Genomic DNA, 17,961 nt, shown 5'->3' with positions numbered 1-17,961 from the left:
AGCTTAGAGGGCAACCTCCATGTGTGCCGTCATGAGTGTATGACGTGGAAAGAGTTTACCACTCCCCCCCCCATGAAAAGCCAAGTATCTAGACTGATACCTACCGAACGGCTATGTGGCACACAGCATGGATACTGTATAGTATACATCTGAATATTCCTGTATATCTGAGGTTACAAAGTGTTGGTGTGAACATAGGCTTAGCAAAAGTGAACAAATTACAAATGACAAACCACTTCATTACATTTTTCTTTTATTTAAAAGATCTTCCACAAAATACCATGTCCACATATTTACTCTGTCGTGAAGCAGAACGTGTTTGGATTCCCCACTGTAGAGTCAAATGTATATAGCAGCTGTAAAGCTGTTTGTTCTGTCTTTAAGCTTCCCCAAACTGCAGATGTAAAGAAATCTAGAAATAAATCTGAGGGTATGGTGTTTCTTCTTGTATATAACCACACAAAGCATGTCTTGTTTTAGATGCTAGTGTTAGACAAATGGTTCTTAACGCAGAGAATGTATGTAGAGAAAGGAGAGTGAAGTAATCGATATGCTGAGACACTGGAGGTAAAAAAATCTCTGCCCTCATTTACTTTTATCATAATACTGGTTTCAGATCCTTCTGCCATAACTGCTTGCAACACTGTTGCAGCCACCAGCGGCAGGAAATCTGGAATTAACACAATGTTTGCCCTATGCCACGTCACAAATATCAATATTCTAACTGTAGGATAAAAGTCCAGTCGTAGACCACTTGCTAACGGATTTGGCAAGAAACGGACCTTATGCAATAAGACTTTTGAATAACCTCTGCCGAGAGCTACACAAGTGGAACTAGTTTCATATATCAACCGGAGATTAAAGAAAGAAAAAAAAAAACCATACAGACACTACGAATGCATATCAGCACTGTCAATGTTCTGTCTGCAGAAATAGTATAATTAAGGCTCAATTTTCCAGTTGAAGAGCTCTAAAACAGGAGGAACAAAAAAATAGATTTTTATTGTATAGAATGTTAAAAATTATCAGGCAACATAAAAACTTTACTAAGAAAGTTATACTTAGCACATCCTTCCATTTGCAGGAGCAGCTACCTTTTCATGAATTGGCGTCTCCATATTGTACAATAATTGCACAGTACAGCAAGAAAGTCTAATCCGTTGTGAAGCACATTATAGAGTAAACTAGACACGTGATAGGATAAGTCATATAGATATATATATACGCCAAGGTAAACAAGAATTGTACAAGTTATTTAGATAGATTTTCTCCATGTGGAGAAGTAGAATTGAGCGCTCTATACAAATACAGGAAGGTGTTTGGGGAACAGGCTTAAAGCCAAAAAACCTAGTCAAGTTTACAGGTTAGCAGTTCCTGTCACTTTAATCCGTGGCACAAAACAGATATGCCAGGTACTACCATCTCAGAGTCTTGGCAATACAGAACAAAACATGCAGGTAAGATGTGAGGCAAAGCACTAAATAACTCAAGGGCAGCCAAGTGTTAACTAAATATTAACAATTGCCCTTTAATAAAAAAGAAAAAAAAAAAAAAAGGAAAAATGCTTGAGAAAAATTGCAATTTGTCTCGCATGTCCAAAATGAACTCCATTTTTGGAAGAGGCTTTCCCTACAGGACACTGTCCTGCAGATAGTAAGAGGGATAGAGGTGGAAACAGCACATTGCAGGTACAAGATACAGAAAAGCAGAGAACGTACTAAAAACCACTTGTTAACAGCTGACATGCATTCACAAGCTCAGTGTTCAATTTCAGACAGGAGGGAGATGAGGAGTGAATTTCAGGAGGAAGGAATGGTAACTGCGGGGGGTTGATGTTCCAGAGTGACCAGTTTACTTTCTCCTCCATCCCTCCCAATGTTCAGCTCATTCCTTTTCTTTTGTTCCGCCGGCTTCCTCTCTGGGTTTGGCTCCTCCAAAGATAGCAGAGTTAGGATTGGCTACCTGATTGAGAGGGGTTCCAACTGTCCTGGGTTTAAGTTGAAGTCGAGGTCTCTGTGCTCTTTCCTCTATAGTAAAAGGAGGGGAAAAAAAAAGAAACTATTCAAAACCATAAAGTTGACTGTGGTGTAAACGCTCATAATTTTAATTCCAAAGTGTGCATGCAGTCCCATCTGGGAGACCAACACCAGCTTTGTCCAGCATATCCACACTTTATAAGCTATGCAGCCACTAGACACTTAGTAACAAGCCTCTGTTATCAGATCTACTCTTAACAGTATTACATTCAATGAGCCCTTAAGGCCCATTTAGATAAAGATTATCACTCAAAATTCACTCAAGGGCAATCTTTTGAGCAATAATCGTTGTTTGCATTTACACGGCAAGATGATCGCTCAAAATTCGCTCGACACAGCAGTTTAAGTGACAGTTTTGAGCGTTCACTTTGCATAGGCTCTTAAGTAGCTAATTAGATACTTGAGAGTTCATTAGTGTGTAAATGAAGACTCCCGCTGTATGTAGAAGACAGCTGGAGTGCTGTCTTCTGCATACTCCTGTGTTTACGGAGCGCTCAGCTGGTATACCACCGAGCGCTCCGAGTAGGGTATACAGAAGACAGCTGGAGTGCTGTCTTCTGCATACTCCTGCTGTGTTCACGGAGTGCTCAGCTGATATACAGAAGACAGCTGGAGTGCTGTCTTCTACATACTGCTGTGTTCTTCGAGCGGGATACTAGCTGAAACAATAGTATCCGCGGTATCCCACTGAGAACTCAGTCCTGATAAGACTCATCGTTGTCCTTAAGCTAGCTGAAAAACAACGATGAGTGAATCGTTAACGAAAACTGCACAATGGCCATGTGTTTAGACAACGATTATTACTCAAGACTGCTTTTGAGCGAATTTTAAACAATCGTGGTGTCTAAGTGGCACTTTATTTTGTTTCTTTTAATGAGAACAATAACCATTGAAGTAAAATAATCTTGCAGATATGATGACTTTTAATGCCTAACAAAAAAGAAATTAACAGGGTCTGTTCATTAGGCTCCGTATAACACAGTATCTGAACACACACTATTAGATACACATATACAAGACCCCACAAAATAGCAGAGACATTCCAAACAGAAAACCAGAAATTAGAGCGACAGCTGAAACTACATCTGTAAATTCAGTATTCCTGGCCCCACTTTAAACGGCTGTAATTAGGGTCCTCTTGGGACTCCAGCAGTGGAGTTCGACCCAGTGCTCGGCTGGTGACCCCTGTGTACTTATCCGGCGAGCAGATGTGCTAGGAGGAAGTGCCGCGGGACAGACGGCTCGTGGAGATTAAATGGCCCGCCACGGACCCCACAATGCAAATAAGCCATGTGCAGGAGGCCTTATTTGTATAGTGCCAACTTGCATCGCAGCGCTTTCAGGTAATTTATTACCCCCCAGGAAGCTACTCCTTTTACCGACCTCGGAAGGATGGAGGGCTGATTCAACAATGAGCCATGTAGGGATTGAACCTGCAACCTTCAGGTCGTGAGAGAGAGTTTAGGACTGCATATTGTCAATTAATCCGGCCATGTCTCTCTTTTGTTTATACTAGGGTAGGCTTTTCCTCAGCTACTTTGGTTATACCATGCCTGCTGAGTCTTAAGTAGTCTAAAAAGCAAAACTGTAACATTTCTTTTTGTTATACCTTTTAATGACTATCTACAAGATTTTGTTTCTCTTACCAAGAGCAATAACATTTTTCCTACTCTAAGGATCTTCTAGGACTTCAGGAATTTATTTTTCTCTCCACGATCTATCCTCAGGATAGGTTATCAATAGATGATCCGCAGGGATTCACTGCTCAGGATACCTGCCACTACCGTCAGTATGGATAGCACAGGAAGCAGATTGTGCTGTCCGTATTGCAGCAGCCCAGATTGGTAGTGCAGACACAGCTCTTACTCAATCCAATGGGACATGCTCCTGCACTACTAATCCTGGCCACTGCAAAATGGTTACCACGATTTGCATCCTGCACACAGTCTCAAATCCATGCTCATTTTTTTTCTATGACATGCTGACATAGCATTAGAGTGTACAAATGCAAAGACTTAGTTTGTTCCTGCAGCCCTCAGCAAGAGAAGAGTCCAGTTTATTCATGAGGTGCTGCCACTAGCTTCACCCACCCTATGTGAATGAACGTTCTCAGTATGTAGTATAATAACCTGGGTGGGGTGGGGGTTAGCATCACCTCATAAATAAGCTGGACTGGAATTAATGAATCTCTCCATGCATATTCTTAAGATCAGGAAAGCAAAACTGGAGGTACAGAAAGAATACTACTATTTGCAAAGTAGTTTTATATTCAATTTTGTGAACGCTGCTCCTATGCTAACCCGTGCGTTTCCAAGGCTACAGACTGCAAAGACATCCCAGGAAGGTTGATTCTGCATCTAGACACACATTCTTGATTACAAACAAGTAGGTGGTTACTAATTAAGGGATAGATGGGATGGTGTATGACTGCCGGATAAGATTCTACAGGGATTATTGTGTGTGTGTGTACATGAGAATTATTATATATGGCCATTAAAGGATCTTGCATTTATCACTAATTTTCCCCCATATGTAATAATCTGCTAGCTGTTGCAGTGTCTATGAGAGTCTTTCCCCATTATATGCACAGTTGTCCATAGACTTCTATGGGCAGAATGAGACATCACCCTCCTCCACTTGCTGTTATCAGTCTTATTACACCTGTTTCTAGAAACGGACTTGACAAGTCAACAGACCACAAATTAGAAGGAAGGGAAATCCCTAGTGATTTAGTACTTTTAGAGCCATTTCTCAACACAAAAACCTTTGCTAGTAATCACATTGGCTATCATATTAACACAAGTTACCTCAAACTACAGTGACCATTTAAATATCAGGTTCATATTAGGGCATTAAAATAGTGAGTGGATCCTAAAGAGATTTTCAAGTCATTCCTCTATAATTTTTCTATTTATTAAACCAGTCCCTGCTTTAACTAAAAAACAAACCAACAAAAAAACAAAAAAAACAACTAAAAAACAAACCAACATCAGAAATTATGCTATATGAATCAAGTCCAAAAAGGTTTCACTGTAGCCAAGAATTATTGTTTCTCATCACAGAATAATAGAGTTGGAAGGGACCTCCAGGGTCATCAGGTCCAACCCCCTGCTCAGTGCAGGATTTACTAAATCATCCCAGACAGATATTTGTCCAGCCTTTGTTTGAAGACTTCCATTAAAGGAGAACTCACCTCCTCCCGTGGTAACCTGTTCCACTCAGTGATCACCCTCACCGTCAGACAGTTTTTCCTAATACCTAATTTGCATCTCCTGCCTTTCAGTTTCATCCCATTGCTTCTAATCTTTCCCTTGTGCAAATGGGAATAGGACTGATCCCTCTGCACTGTGACAGCCATCAGATATTTGTAGACAGCTATTAAGTCTCCTCTCAGCCTTCTTTTTTGCAAGCTAAACATTCCCAGATCCGCAGACCGCTCACCATCTTGGTAACTCTTCTCTGAACTTGCTCCAGTTTGTCTAGGTCTTTTTTAAAATCTGACAGAACTGGACACAGTATTCCAGATGAAGTCTGACCATGGAAGAGTAGAGGAGGATAATTACCTCACATGATCTAGACTGTATGCTTCTCTTACTACATCCTAGAATTGGGTTTGCATTTTTTGCTACTGTATCACACTGTTAATTCATGTTCAGTCAGCAATCTATTAGTATACCCAAGTCTATTTCATGTGTTGGTGTTTAGCTCAATTCCTCCCATTCTTTGTGCTTTAATTTATTTTTTTTAAATTTTTGTTGCCCAGATGTAGAACTTTGCATTTCTCCTTGTTAAATATCATGCTGTTAGTCGCCGCCCAATGTTCAAGCCTTGTTAGATCTTTTTGAATCCTCTCTTTTATCTAGTGTTAGCTAACCCTCCTGTGTGTTGTTGGCAAATTTAATCAGTTTTCCATCAATTCCCTCCTCCAGAGTATTTATAAAAATGAATACTAGGCCCAGGACAGAGCCTTGTGGTACCTCACTTAAGGCATTCTTCCAATTGGATGTGCAGCCCTTTATGACCACTATGAGTACGATCACTCAGCTAGTTGTGAATCCACCTAACAGTTGCCTTGTTAATCCCATATTTGATCATTTTTTCAATAAGGATGGTGGTATGAGATACTTTGTCAAATGCTTTACTAAAAGGCAAGATATACTAAATCCACTGCATTACCCTGATCAACCCAGTTGGCGATTCAAGGAAATTAGATTTGTCTGACATGATGGCTCTGGCTAATTATCCCATTGTTATCCAAGTAATTGCATACATGCTGTTTAATAATTTGTTCAAAGAACTTTCACAGTATAGAAGTCAGGCTCACAGGCCTGTAGTTTCCTGGGTCCACCTTCTTCCTTTTTTGAAGATGGGGACACCATTTGCCCTTTTCCAATCTTCTGGGACTTCCTGTTCTCCATGAACTTTCAAAGATTACAGAGAGGGTTCAGGAATTACCTCTACTGCTTCCTTCAGTATCCTAGGATGTAATTCAGCTGAACCTAGATAGATACTTGAATTCATTTGTTAGCCAAGTGTTCCCTCACCATCTCTCTGCTTATAGATAGCCTGCATTCTTTTATTCCTTCTATAGCATAGAGAAGATCAGTTGACGATACATCTGCTTTCTGAGAGAAAACGAATACAAAATAGGATTTTAAAAGTTCGGCCTTCTCAACATTATTTTACTCTCGCATAAATTCTGTATAATACACCGAGTTGTGTGTAGTTCACCAGTACTAGTTTGTTACTAGGTCAATAGTTGACTGGAAAAAATTAAACCTTAAAAAAAAAAAAAAAAAAAAAAAAAAAAAAAAAAAAAAAAAAAAAAAAAAAAAAAAAAGAAGAAATACAGTTAAAATTGCCACTTCTCCAAAATGGAGCAAGTGATTATTAATTCCTGATGTCTGTTGAAATCTGTACAAAGCAGTGTAAAAGTAAGCAAAATTGCACACACACATTGCAGAATTTATATTAATCCCTATCACATATCTCCCCAACCTTCTGTAGGTTCTCTGAAGTCCATAGATCCTCCACGTGGTGCATCTCGGAAACGTCCAGGACCTGCAGCTGGGGGCCCTCGCCGATCACTAGGACCTCCAGGACCTCCAGGACCTCCGCGACCTCCCCTACCTCTACCTCCAAGAAAGTCATCATCTCTAAAACCTAAGTTTAAGAAAAAAAAAAAAAAGCAAAAACAAATGTATCAATATTCATCAAAATATTTTTAGTCTGCGCACTATACTATGAAGTATATTAATGTAAATTTGAAGGAGAGATCTTCTGTTTTACATAAAGCTCCGTTGCTGTATGAATGAAACTTTATATAAGCAAAAACTATATGTTCATATTTCCATCAGCTCATCCAGTCTAGGGATTCCGTCATAAATGCCACGGGGGAAAAAGAGGAAAAAAAAAAACATTTTTTTCTCTCTCTAGTAAAATTATGGAACCCTTGCTGGATAGGGGTTCAGTCATTTTACAGATCTGGTGGCAGTTTTATTTATGTTCTTCTGCTCCATAATGGAACAGAAATGTGAACAGAGCTCTACTAATGTACTTCTGCTTGAAAGCCTCACCATCTAAGGAAATGTTCTCTTACATCCAGAGACTAAAGATTTGAGAGTGAACCTTCAATAGCTGTCAGATAAACAAATCTTTGTCCTCTGCTCTGATCAACTTTCCCATACACATTTGGGAGTATGCATGTGTTCTCAATATGGAGAGTTGAGTAAACCACTGCCAGACAACTCTGGTGGGCAACACATCTCCAATGAGAACATAGGCACAGGCAAGTTGAAATCTTAAGTGCCCAATCCGCTTGTGAACGCAGATCTGCTTTACACAGTATGTAGCTCATAGAGATTTGCATAAATTGGATACAACTACATCCACTGCTTGGGTTTGCTGACAAAAGAATAAAGTATAGCATATATACTGTAGGTCAAAAACAGACAGACATTACTTCTCACTACATAATGACTAAAGAGGTTGGCGCATGAATATAACTTCTCTACTATCCACAGAAAATAGGATAAGTATTTGATTAGCGAGGGTCTGACTGCGGAGCCCCACACTGATGACAAGAAATAGGGTTTCAACTGTCCTTGAATGGAGTGAGAGTCACTTGTGCACCATCGCTCCATTTATTTCCAGGGGTCTGCCTGAAAATAGCCGAGTAAAAGCGCTCAGCTACCTCCAGCAGTCTCTGATGAATGCAGTGATCCCCGCTCCATTCATTTAGGAGATACTTGGGATTTTCATTCCAGTTGGTTCCCAATAGTCAGACCCCTGCCAGATACTTATCCCCTTATTCTGCATATACAGAAGACAATACCTTTAAAAGGGGTTTTTCAGAACTTAACTGTTGATGACATATCTGTAGGATATCCTGCCAGTCGTTGATGGTCATGGGCCTGCCAGTCAGATGGTAACAGGCCCACTATCCATGCAGACGGAGCCAGAAGCTGACAACTTAGTTCACGTTGCAGTGACCTAGGTCACAGCTCATTGGAGCGGCAGTCTCCTGTCGATTAACTATTGATAACCTATTCTGAGGATAGTTCGTCAATACTTAAAGTTTCTGGAAAACCCAATTAAGTATGTAAGCTTTTCACCATCATAGATCTATTCATACTTGCTTAAATTAGGAGAACGCTTTGCAAACTAAAATTTCAAGCTTTTTCATTTTGCTTCTAGAGATTGCATATTATATGCAAGTTATATACATTTGCTGCACATTTTAACAAGCATCTTGTTTGCACCTTTTTTTGTAAAGAAAACCCCATTTACACTGACAGATGATCGCTCAAGGAAAAAATAAAATTATTTCGCTCAAGTGACAGTTTGGAGTGACAGTTTTGAGCCATCATCTTTGCATAGTCTGTAGTAGCTAAGTAAAAGCTATGCAGGCGGAGCGGGAAACCACCGCTATCGCTCAGCAAACAGCTGTATTGTTCTCTGCGACTACAGCTCGTGTCCCGCTGTGAACTACCAGTGGGACACGAGCTGGAAGAATCTTATCAGCGCTGCAAACTGTGATAACAGCCAGCACCGCTGATAAGAGTCAATCGCTCAATCCAAGAAAACTAGAATTGAGCGAGGAACGACTCCTGCACTACAGCTGCATGATGTCCATGCATTTAGACCCAACGATTCTCACTCAAAAGACTGCTTTTAGCGGGCCTTCAGCTTCCGGACGCAAGTCCACCCATACATTTTAGATAACAGTCAGCCAAATGCTCAGCTGCAGACCAGGTGCTGCAAAGACATTGCAAGCCATGACTGATAGTTATGTCATAAGGGGTTACTGTTGCCATCCACAAGATTTGTCACAAAACAATTTATCATGTCATACCCTAAATAAATGGAATAATCCATTACATGCCAATTAAATTAATCAAAAAAGAGAAGCTTTCCATACTTTTAGGTCAGTGCTTCAAAAAGAGGAATGAAAATCTCATCCATGACCACAAAAAGGTTCACGTAACCACTACACAGCCTTGCAGACAAATGAACAATTCTGAAGAGACTGACGACCAAAAAAAAAAAAAAAAAAAATAGGCTTTATCCTAACCACGCTCTCCCTCTTCAGTTGGCTATACTTTAAGAACCCAAGCAGAGTGTAGATTAGGGAGCATCACTAACCCAGTGTGAGCTACAGATTTTACATATGTAAAACTGTATCCAAGGCTCTGTACACATTGCATCTGAGCCCAAGGTACCCATATGGCTTCCTTCACCAGGCAGGGGGCCCAGGAGTGGCCTAGCCTCCGCAGGGTCGTATGCATCGGCATAAAAAGCATATCATGATGATTATCCGTTCAGTCGAGGCAGAGTTTCGATCACTTTATGGATTAACCCTTTCCAGTCCACTGTCTGACATCCAAAGACATTATGATTTAAGGCTGTACAGCTCCCATGTTGGAAGACGTCCATTGGGGTTCTCTTACTGTATTTTGCCAGCCTCTCTGCTTTCAGAGCCTATCCAACGCGTCACCTCATGCAGTACTGGCTTTAGCCAGCCTATAGCGCCATTGTATAACAGCAGAAAAAAAGTAAACCCCCTAGGAAAACCAGAATACAAAAATTGTATTGGAAAGGGTTAACATTCTCCATGCTTTCCCATCCTTAATCACTTTTCAATTCTTCCATGTAAATCTTTGTATTAGCCTGGATTGTGTCCAGCCAGTGTATCCTTTCACGTCCTTATCTTCGCAACCTACTAACTGTGCCGAGCATCAATATTGTATCCAGAGAACTGGCTCGCATGACATGTCCAAAGTATGAGAACCGCCGTTTGGCGATTTAACCCTCTAGCAACATTTTTGGTTTGATACTCTCTAGGACCATCGTGTTGGTGACCATTGCCATCCATGGTATACACCCTGTTCTTCTCCAGCACCATAGTTCAAAAGCATCAAATTTTCCTTCTATCCGACTTCCCAAGTGTCCAACTTTCGCATACGTATATAGAGTTCGAGAACACAGATGCATTTATCATTCAGATCTTTGTAGCAATGCTAATATCTTTGCTTTACCATATCCTTGCATTGCCAAGTGCAATTCTCTGTTTGCTTTCTGGTTCTGAGTTTCAGTTGCTGTTAATCTTGGATCTGAGGAAGAGGAAATCTTTAACCAATTCTAATTCTTCATGGTCAATTTTTACATGGACTGTACCATTACTTGCTGTCGTCATTACCTTTGTTTTCTTTATGTTGAGGTACAGCCCCATGTGCTCACTTTCTTCTTTAACTCTTCGGATCAGATATTCCAGATCCTTCTCATTTTCCGCGAGCAATGTTGTAACATTGGCATATTGAAACGTTGTTGATGCTTTTCCCACCGATTCTTACTCCAATTGTCGATTCGTCCAGCTTGCATGGTCTCAGGATTGAACAGGACCGGTAATAGAGTGCAGCCTTCCTGGACGCCTTTCTCAATCTCAAACCAGTCAGTATTACTAAATACTTTCTATACTGTTGTCTTGCTACTCCTAAAAGGGACCGTATCATATACCATGTTCATTTATTTATTTTATAGGTGATGTATGCCAGTGTATATATCAGGGGTATACACCGAGAAAGCTTCTGATGCATTTCATCATCCAATGACTATTATATTGTGCATGGAGCCCAGTTTTCCTTCAGAGTGTAGCAGGACGTGTGCACTTTAACTACCATTCATTGCAGCTACCGTTATGGGCATAAAAAGGTTAAATAAGCCAAAAGGTGCTGCTGGCTGAAAGCTTGTTTGGCCAACATCTATTCCTCCTGAAATGCCCATACAATGGGGAGAGGGGAATAAGCCATTGTTGGACACCTCTGATGGGGACTTAACTCCCTTACAAAAGAACTGGCAGGTTGAAACTGAAGCCTCCCCTTTTTTCCCAAATATTTGCAGAATGAACATAGATTGAACTTTTAATACATGTTAAATGGTCAAACCCGAGGGTCATCAGTCTTGTGTAGAGTCACCTTTATAAAGTGTTCAAGAAACGATGAAGAGCCCCTTCCCCTAGACACCAAGAAGTGAATAGAGCCATATCTATGTCTATAGCATTGCAATCCTGCCCAAACCAGTCATCCAGCCGTGCAACAGAAGAGTCATCTGTCAGTGTCTAAGAGTAGGGGGCTAAAGGCCAATGCATCATGTATAATCACTACTTTTCTTTCAACTGTAGATTGTATGTATATTTTCTGTGCACCATTAGGTCAGTGATCATCTGGTCTTAGCTGCAGTTAGCAGCAAACTTTTTCAGTAGCCCCATGGACCATAGAAAGAATAGACTGGAGACTGACTCATGTGAAAAGATGGCGACAAAGATTTTTTTTTTCTTGAAAAATTTTTTTTTTTTTTTTTTAACTAGATAAACTTAAAACCAGGGCTGTGCAGTAGAGTCAGTATCCCATTTTGTTGGGGTCATTAGAAATGTACCGAAACTGGCTTATAAAAAAAAAAAAATATTAATATAATTATATGAATGCAGAATTTAGGAAAGTTTTGAAATGTCATATTACTAAACGCATAGTGTGTTGCAGATTTACAATTAAGTTTTGTGTTCTGATACTGTATTCCAACAAATATATTTTTTAGGATCTAAATAGCATGATTTAATCATAAGGCCTAGTGCCCATGGCCGTGACGGGCTCCGCAACTGGAATTTCGCAGCGGAGTCTGTCACGGCACCCCCCCCATACTCACCTCTGGATCCGCTGCCTGATATCCCGCATCCCATGCTGGCGTGCAAGCGCAGCACGTAACGCGCCCGCAGTGTCACATGATTCAGGCGTCGGTGGGCAGGGGAAGCGTTTTCACGCTACAGCGGAAGATAGCGTGACGGACAGCTTCCAATGACTGCAATGAAAGCCGTCCGCGTGTACGCCCCTGGCAAATAGAACATGCCGTGGGTGATCTCACGGGGCGGAATTCTACACAGTGAGCATTGCGCTATTAGGTTCAATAGAACCTAATAGCTGCGGGGCAACGCCGTGGATTTTCACCGCGTGATACGCGGCGGAAATCCGCCTGTGGGAATTAGGCCAAATGGTGATGCTAAGCCTAAAGTTCTCAATTTAATACAGTAAATGTATCACTTAAAAAACCACGAGTCATATGAAGGAGTTGGAATCTTGGAAAAGTGAAGTGTCGGAGGTTCAGCTTACCAACTCCACAGCCCTGCTTAAAACACTACACAAATTTGGTATTGCCATAATCACAAAGACCCACACAAGAAAAGAAATGTAATTTATTTTTACCACAACATAAAAACACCCCCAGTTAAAAAAAAACCAAAAACTTTTCATCCCACCCCCCACACTTGGCTATATTTAAAATGTTTCCAATACATTATATGGTACATTAAACTATACCATTACCAAGTTACAACTCATCCTGCAAAAAAGAACAAGCCCTCATGTAGCCATGTTAGGAAAATAAATTATTTTTTTGAAAGTGGGAAGGGAAGAAGTGAAGAGAAAAAAAAAAAAAAAGGTAGTAGGTAGGGATTACAGCCTGATTTCAGTGTAGAATTTTCAATCAAGTCAAAGGTTTAATAAAACAGAAAAAGTAATCCTTTAACATAGGAAAGGCCAGCAGAAAACAAAAAAAAAAAAAAGGTATGTAGAGACCAAGACTGAAAGGGAGAAAAGTACAATCTTCAAAGGTAAATTGATAGTGTAAAAGAAATGTTATCAGCTGGAAGACCCCACACTACGATAAGCCAAGGAAAGCCCTCAGTAAGAATAGACGTAACCTTTACCAGAATTGAAGTCATCTCTTGAACCTCCTCTAGAGCCGAAACTATCAGGTCCTGAAAAATAAGGTAACAGCGACATGAAATCGAGACCTGAAAGAACTAAACTTTACAAGATTAAGTGGGAAAACCAAATACCCAACCACTACAGCCACATAACTCAGCAAATACAGTTCTCGGAAAAGATGACAAGTAGAGTCCAAAAATAAAGAAAAAAATATTGATGTAGTCAAAATCTTGGAGACTTTACAAAAACTAGTCACTTGTAAAAAGCAAATACAAACCTAGTTAGAAAATACCTTCAAAACCAATTACACTTTTCTAGCAGTTTCCACTAATTAAAGTTATTTTGTTTTATCAAAGGGAACAGAAAATCAAAAAAGATACTTCTGGCCACCACACCAGGCATGGAAACTCACTGAGCAAACTACTTTAGAAATGCCTCCCAGTACTTTATTATCCTGCCAGCTCCAGTCAGACAGCCTGTAACTAGTGTCCAAAAGTCAGCAACAAAACAAAAAAATGCATAAAGCACTACTATATACAACACATGACAGACTAAACCAAATGTAACTACAAACATACAAATATACACAAATTAAGCCTGGACTACGGTTTCACTAAACAGTATGCTTTAATAGGTAAGCACTGAAACAAGAATAGGTCTTGTTGGATGGAACTGATCCCCCGCCTCATGTATGCAGGTGGAGTAACTAGAACTTGGTCTTATACGGCTGACGTATGGTGCAGTTGGATGGCACTGGATCCTCCCAAGGCCTCTAGTAAACATTAAAAGTCATGAGATGGGTAGTTTTACCCCTCTCATGGACTCTGTATTGAACAGAAAGAAAATCCCTCTATCAGATGGAAGGTCCAGTATGTCCCATAGGATTATATGGGTCCTGCATTACAGATCTGTAAGAACGCTTAGAATTGATGTGGTTCTAAAACGCTATAATAAACGGCATTACTACTACTACAATACAAGAATAAAACTTTTAAAGAAGGTGTTCCTGGGCAACATATACACCATCAATAGAGTAGACATTTGTAGAATTCTACAAGCGAAAGTAAAAAATTACCTCCTCTTTCATCAGATCCTCCTTTCCTGAAACCAAAGCCACCTTTGTCTTGTTTTCTGCCCTCTGCTATATCCACTCGCAAAGAACGGTCATTTAAGAGCTAATGAGGAAAAGCAAGAGAACAAAGTGAGAAAAGTTCCAGATGAGACTTAAATTTAAGAAATAATGGCAATGGGAACTTACGGCACTATCATATGTCAAAGCTTCCTTAAGAGACTCCAGGTCATCAAATTCTACATAGCAGAAACCTGAAAAGGGGGGAGAAAGCTCAATAAATTATCCATATAGTCTTTATGGTATTCCTTCAGCATTGCTGGAAAGGCGCATGTGAATAACAAAGCATAGCAGCTTGCTAGAGAGGAGATCTCAGATTTCGGCCTCTGTCACACGGGTGACAGCGATATCGTCGCGAGGAAAACAAACAAACAAACAAAACAAAAAAAGAGACAGAAACACAGCGATATCGCAATTTAGCTGCGCTACAAAGTCACATGGCTTGAAACATAAGTCCTTGCTGCATTCAAAAAACCAAAACATTACCTAAGAGGGGCTGTCCGCCTCTCGCACTTTTCCTCCCGAAACTCCGGCACACTTGTTAGCAGTCTTCAGTCACTGCTTCCTGGTTAGGGGGTTCATAAATCCCGCCTCCAGGGTACGCTGGCTTTGATTGGTTTTCAAGCACTGCAGCTCAGCCAATCAATGCAGCGCTCCATGAACAAATCACAGCCATTCAATGGATTTTATTCCAGCTAAAAACCAGGGCTGAACGACAACTGAATAAAGTGCACAACTGCCCGCGTTTACATGTAACGATCATCGCTCACTTTCAGCCATTTGAACGAATTTTGAGCGATAAATCATTGCGCAATACGGCCCATTTACATTAGACGAGTGTCGGGCAAACGATGACGGACACTTGTCCTTGTGTCCCTGCGCTCTTGCAGGTAGCTAGCAGAGCTGTCTCGCTCACGGAGCGGCCAGCCGGGGGGCGGGCAGTGCAGGAGATTTCTCTCCTCTTGCTCCCCCACCCCTCTCCATTCACATAACACATATTGAACAGTGGCTGTTTAAACTGTACAATGAGCTTTATCGCTCATATTTTATGCTGCTAAAAGATGAGCAATGAAGCTAATCACTCATAGTGCAGTTTAAAGCGATGTTCAGTAGTGAACGGCGCCTGTGTTACGTGAATGTAGAGGGGCGGGGAAGCGAAAGGAGAGAAATCTGGGCGCTCCCTGTGCGAGCCAGCTGTGCTAGCTCCCGTGCAGAAGCACGGGGACGAGTGTCCGGCATCGTTTGCCCGACACTTGTCCAGTGTAAATGGGCCTTAAAAGGGCCTTTACTCTGAATTAATCAGATAAATATTAACTGCGCAAATTAGGATTTGTCTCGTCATTATAAATGGTAATGAGAAAGCAATGGACTGCTTACCTTTAAATTTGTCCGTCTCCTTGTCTCTGACTAACCGCACACTCCTGACATTCAGTTCTTTAAAGATGGTATCTATGTCTCCTTGTACAGTATTGAATGGAAGATTACCCACGTATGCTGTGAATGGTGGGTCTGTGGGAAGCTCTTTTTGTTTCCGTGGACCCGGACCAGAATCGCCTCGTCGGGACCTGAAAGAAATAGTACAACGCATTAGAGGACTGCCGTGTGGGCAGTTATAAGAAATTTTTTGTATTACTAACTACGTTTTTGTTCCATATGCATATTAATACATGGGGCTCAAGGTACGATAAAATGTAGAAACACATTACACGCAGGGGTGGTAATTAATCAAATTTGCCATGTCAGTGAAACACAATTCTGATCAGATGTGAACCCCACCTCCATGGCAGCGGAGTAGCAGTGGCCTCAATTCCTGCCCATGGTCTAGTACTGCAGTATCCCCTCCATACAGAGAACTGTGCCCAGTCCTGAACCTCACACCTGCAGAATAGGTAACAGTTGCGTTCTTAATGGACCAGTGTATGATATGCAGGTAAGTACGGCAGGACTAGGGACATCATGTGCATGAGTCCATACGTCCTTTCATGCCTTAGCTACGTGGCTGGGGGTAGTCTTGTAGTCTGATAGGTAATAGATCTGCTTCAAAGTCCTACAGCTGTGTAATGAATCAGTTTAAGAGATGCCCTACAACTTGTAGTTGGAGTTCTGTCATAGGATGCTGTAGGCTGAGGTGTATGTGCAGCTTCTGCTTAGACCAGACAGCAGTCCGATTGGTGCTGCCCATGGATTACCTGCTCCTCTACAGATTAATAAAACCGCAAAATGTAGCGCAGAACAGGTGTGATCAACCAACTTTGTGAAGTGTTGTAACAGCATCCGTAAAGTGGACGGGCAGTGGGGATAGAAGAATGGATGCCACATTCTCTATGCTGCTGTGATGACCCCAAGTGCCCATGTCAGGACATAAGATCTACTTTACGGAGGCCAGGGAGAAAATCTAACGGCTCCTAGCACGAAGACAGATGTAATAATACTCTCAGATTATAATAAGGCACTCAAAAAAATGCTTCTTAACCTCAGTATTACGTCATTAGTCATGTATACATATGCCTGACCAAATAGTCTAGCACCGTGCAGCCTGACTGGCATTAACCAAAGAACAAGAGAACTGGCAGATCTGCCAAGGGCGCCGTGTTGACTTCACACACGAGAGCAAATCCACACTGAGCACATGTGACAAAACTGGGAGCCACAGCGGGGTAAGTTATGCAATGTGTGATTTAACCCCTTGAGTGGCACGCCCGGAAATTTTCCGGGACGAGCTCCACTGCTCATAGCAACATAGCCCGGAAGATTTCCGGGCTATGTATCACTATGGGAGCTGCAGAGCACAATGCCACAAGCTGTGGCAGTGTGCTCTGCCTGCACAGACCCACATAGAGCAGTGCAGGACTTTGAAAAACCAGCAGAAAATATTGCCGATGTGCCGGCAATCTACTGCTTTGTTTACAGGTTGCCATAGAGACCATCGGCTTGTCAGAAGCAAGGCGATGGTCTCTGTGGCAGGGAGAGCTTGCTGCTTGGCTGTCAGAGGACAGCTAGGTACTAGCTCTTACAGCAGACAGAGAAAACCTCCGATCTCTGCTGTGTTAACCCTTTACATGCTGCAGTCTATGTGACTGCACCATGTAAAGGGCTGTCACTGCAGCATGTAAAGGGCTGTCACCATCGGACCCCCGGAATGTGATCAGGGGGTCTGATGGGTCCCTGTGGAAGTCCCCTAAAGGGACAAAAAATTAAAAAAAATAAAAAAAAAGTAAAAAAAAAAATAAAAAACACTTGTCTCCCTTTACTTTGTAAAAAATCAAAAATACAATCACACATGTGGTATCCATGCGTCGTAATGACCCAGAGAAGGAAGTTAATACATTATTTAACCCCTTAATGACATGGCCCCTTTTTTTCTTTTTTCCCCCCCATTTCTTTTTTTCCTTCCCCGTTTAAAAAAAAAAAAAAAAAAAAAAAAAAAAAAATTGTCCTGCAAAAAACAAGCCCTTATATGGCCATGTCAATGGAAAAATGAAAAAGTTATGGCTCTTGAGACGCAACTGCAAAATTAGTTGAAATTCAATGATTAGAC

At 41.2% G+C, this 17,961-nt stretch overlaps 1 protein-coding gene across 1 annotated transcript in view; it reads right to left on the bottom strand.

The window, feature by feature from the left end:
* Positions 1–236: 236 nt before the first annotated feature.
* The window catches only part of EIF4H (eukaryotic translation initiation factor 4H), a 37,229-nt gene continuing 19,504 nt past the window's right edge, over positions 237–17,961 (bottom strand). The window contains exons 2-7 of the mRNA XM_066577051.1: positions 15,801–15,988; positions 14,553–14,617; positions 14,370–14,469; positions 13,294–13,344; positions 7,035–7,199; positions 237–2,027 (exon numbers count right to left, since the gene is read on the bottom strand). Of these exons, the coding sequence (XP_066433148.1) occupies positions 1,885–2,027; positions 7,035–7,199; positions 13,294–13,344; positions 14,370–14,469; positions 14,553–14,617; positions 15,801–15,988 (712 nt within the window). The 3' untranslated portion in view covers positions 237–1,884. The remainder of the gene's footprint in view (positions 2,028–7,034; positions 7,200–13,293; positions 13,345–14,369; positions 14,470–14,552; positions 14,618–15,800; positions 15,989–17,961) is intronic.

The sequence above is a fragment of the Eleutherodactylus coqui genome, chromosome 1 (genome assembly GCF_035609145.1).
Source record: "Eleutherodactylus coqui strain aEleCoq1 chromosome 1, aEleCoq1.hap1, whole genome shotgun sequence".
Taxonomy (NCBI): domain Eukaryota; kingdom Metazoa; phylum Chordata; class Amphibia; order Anura; family Eleutherodactylidae; genus Eleutherodactylus; species Eleutherodactylus coqui.
The sequence above is the reverse complement of the archived record's forward strand: the minus strand, read 5'-3'. Positions and strand labels throughout refer to the sequence as shown.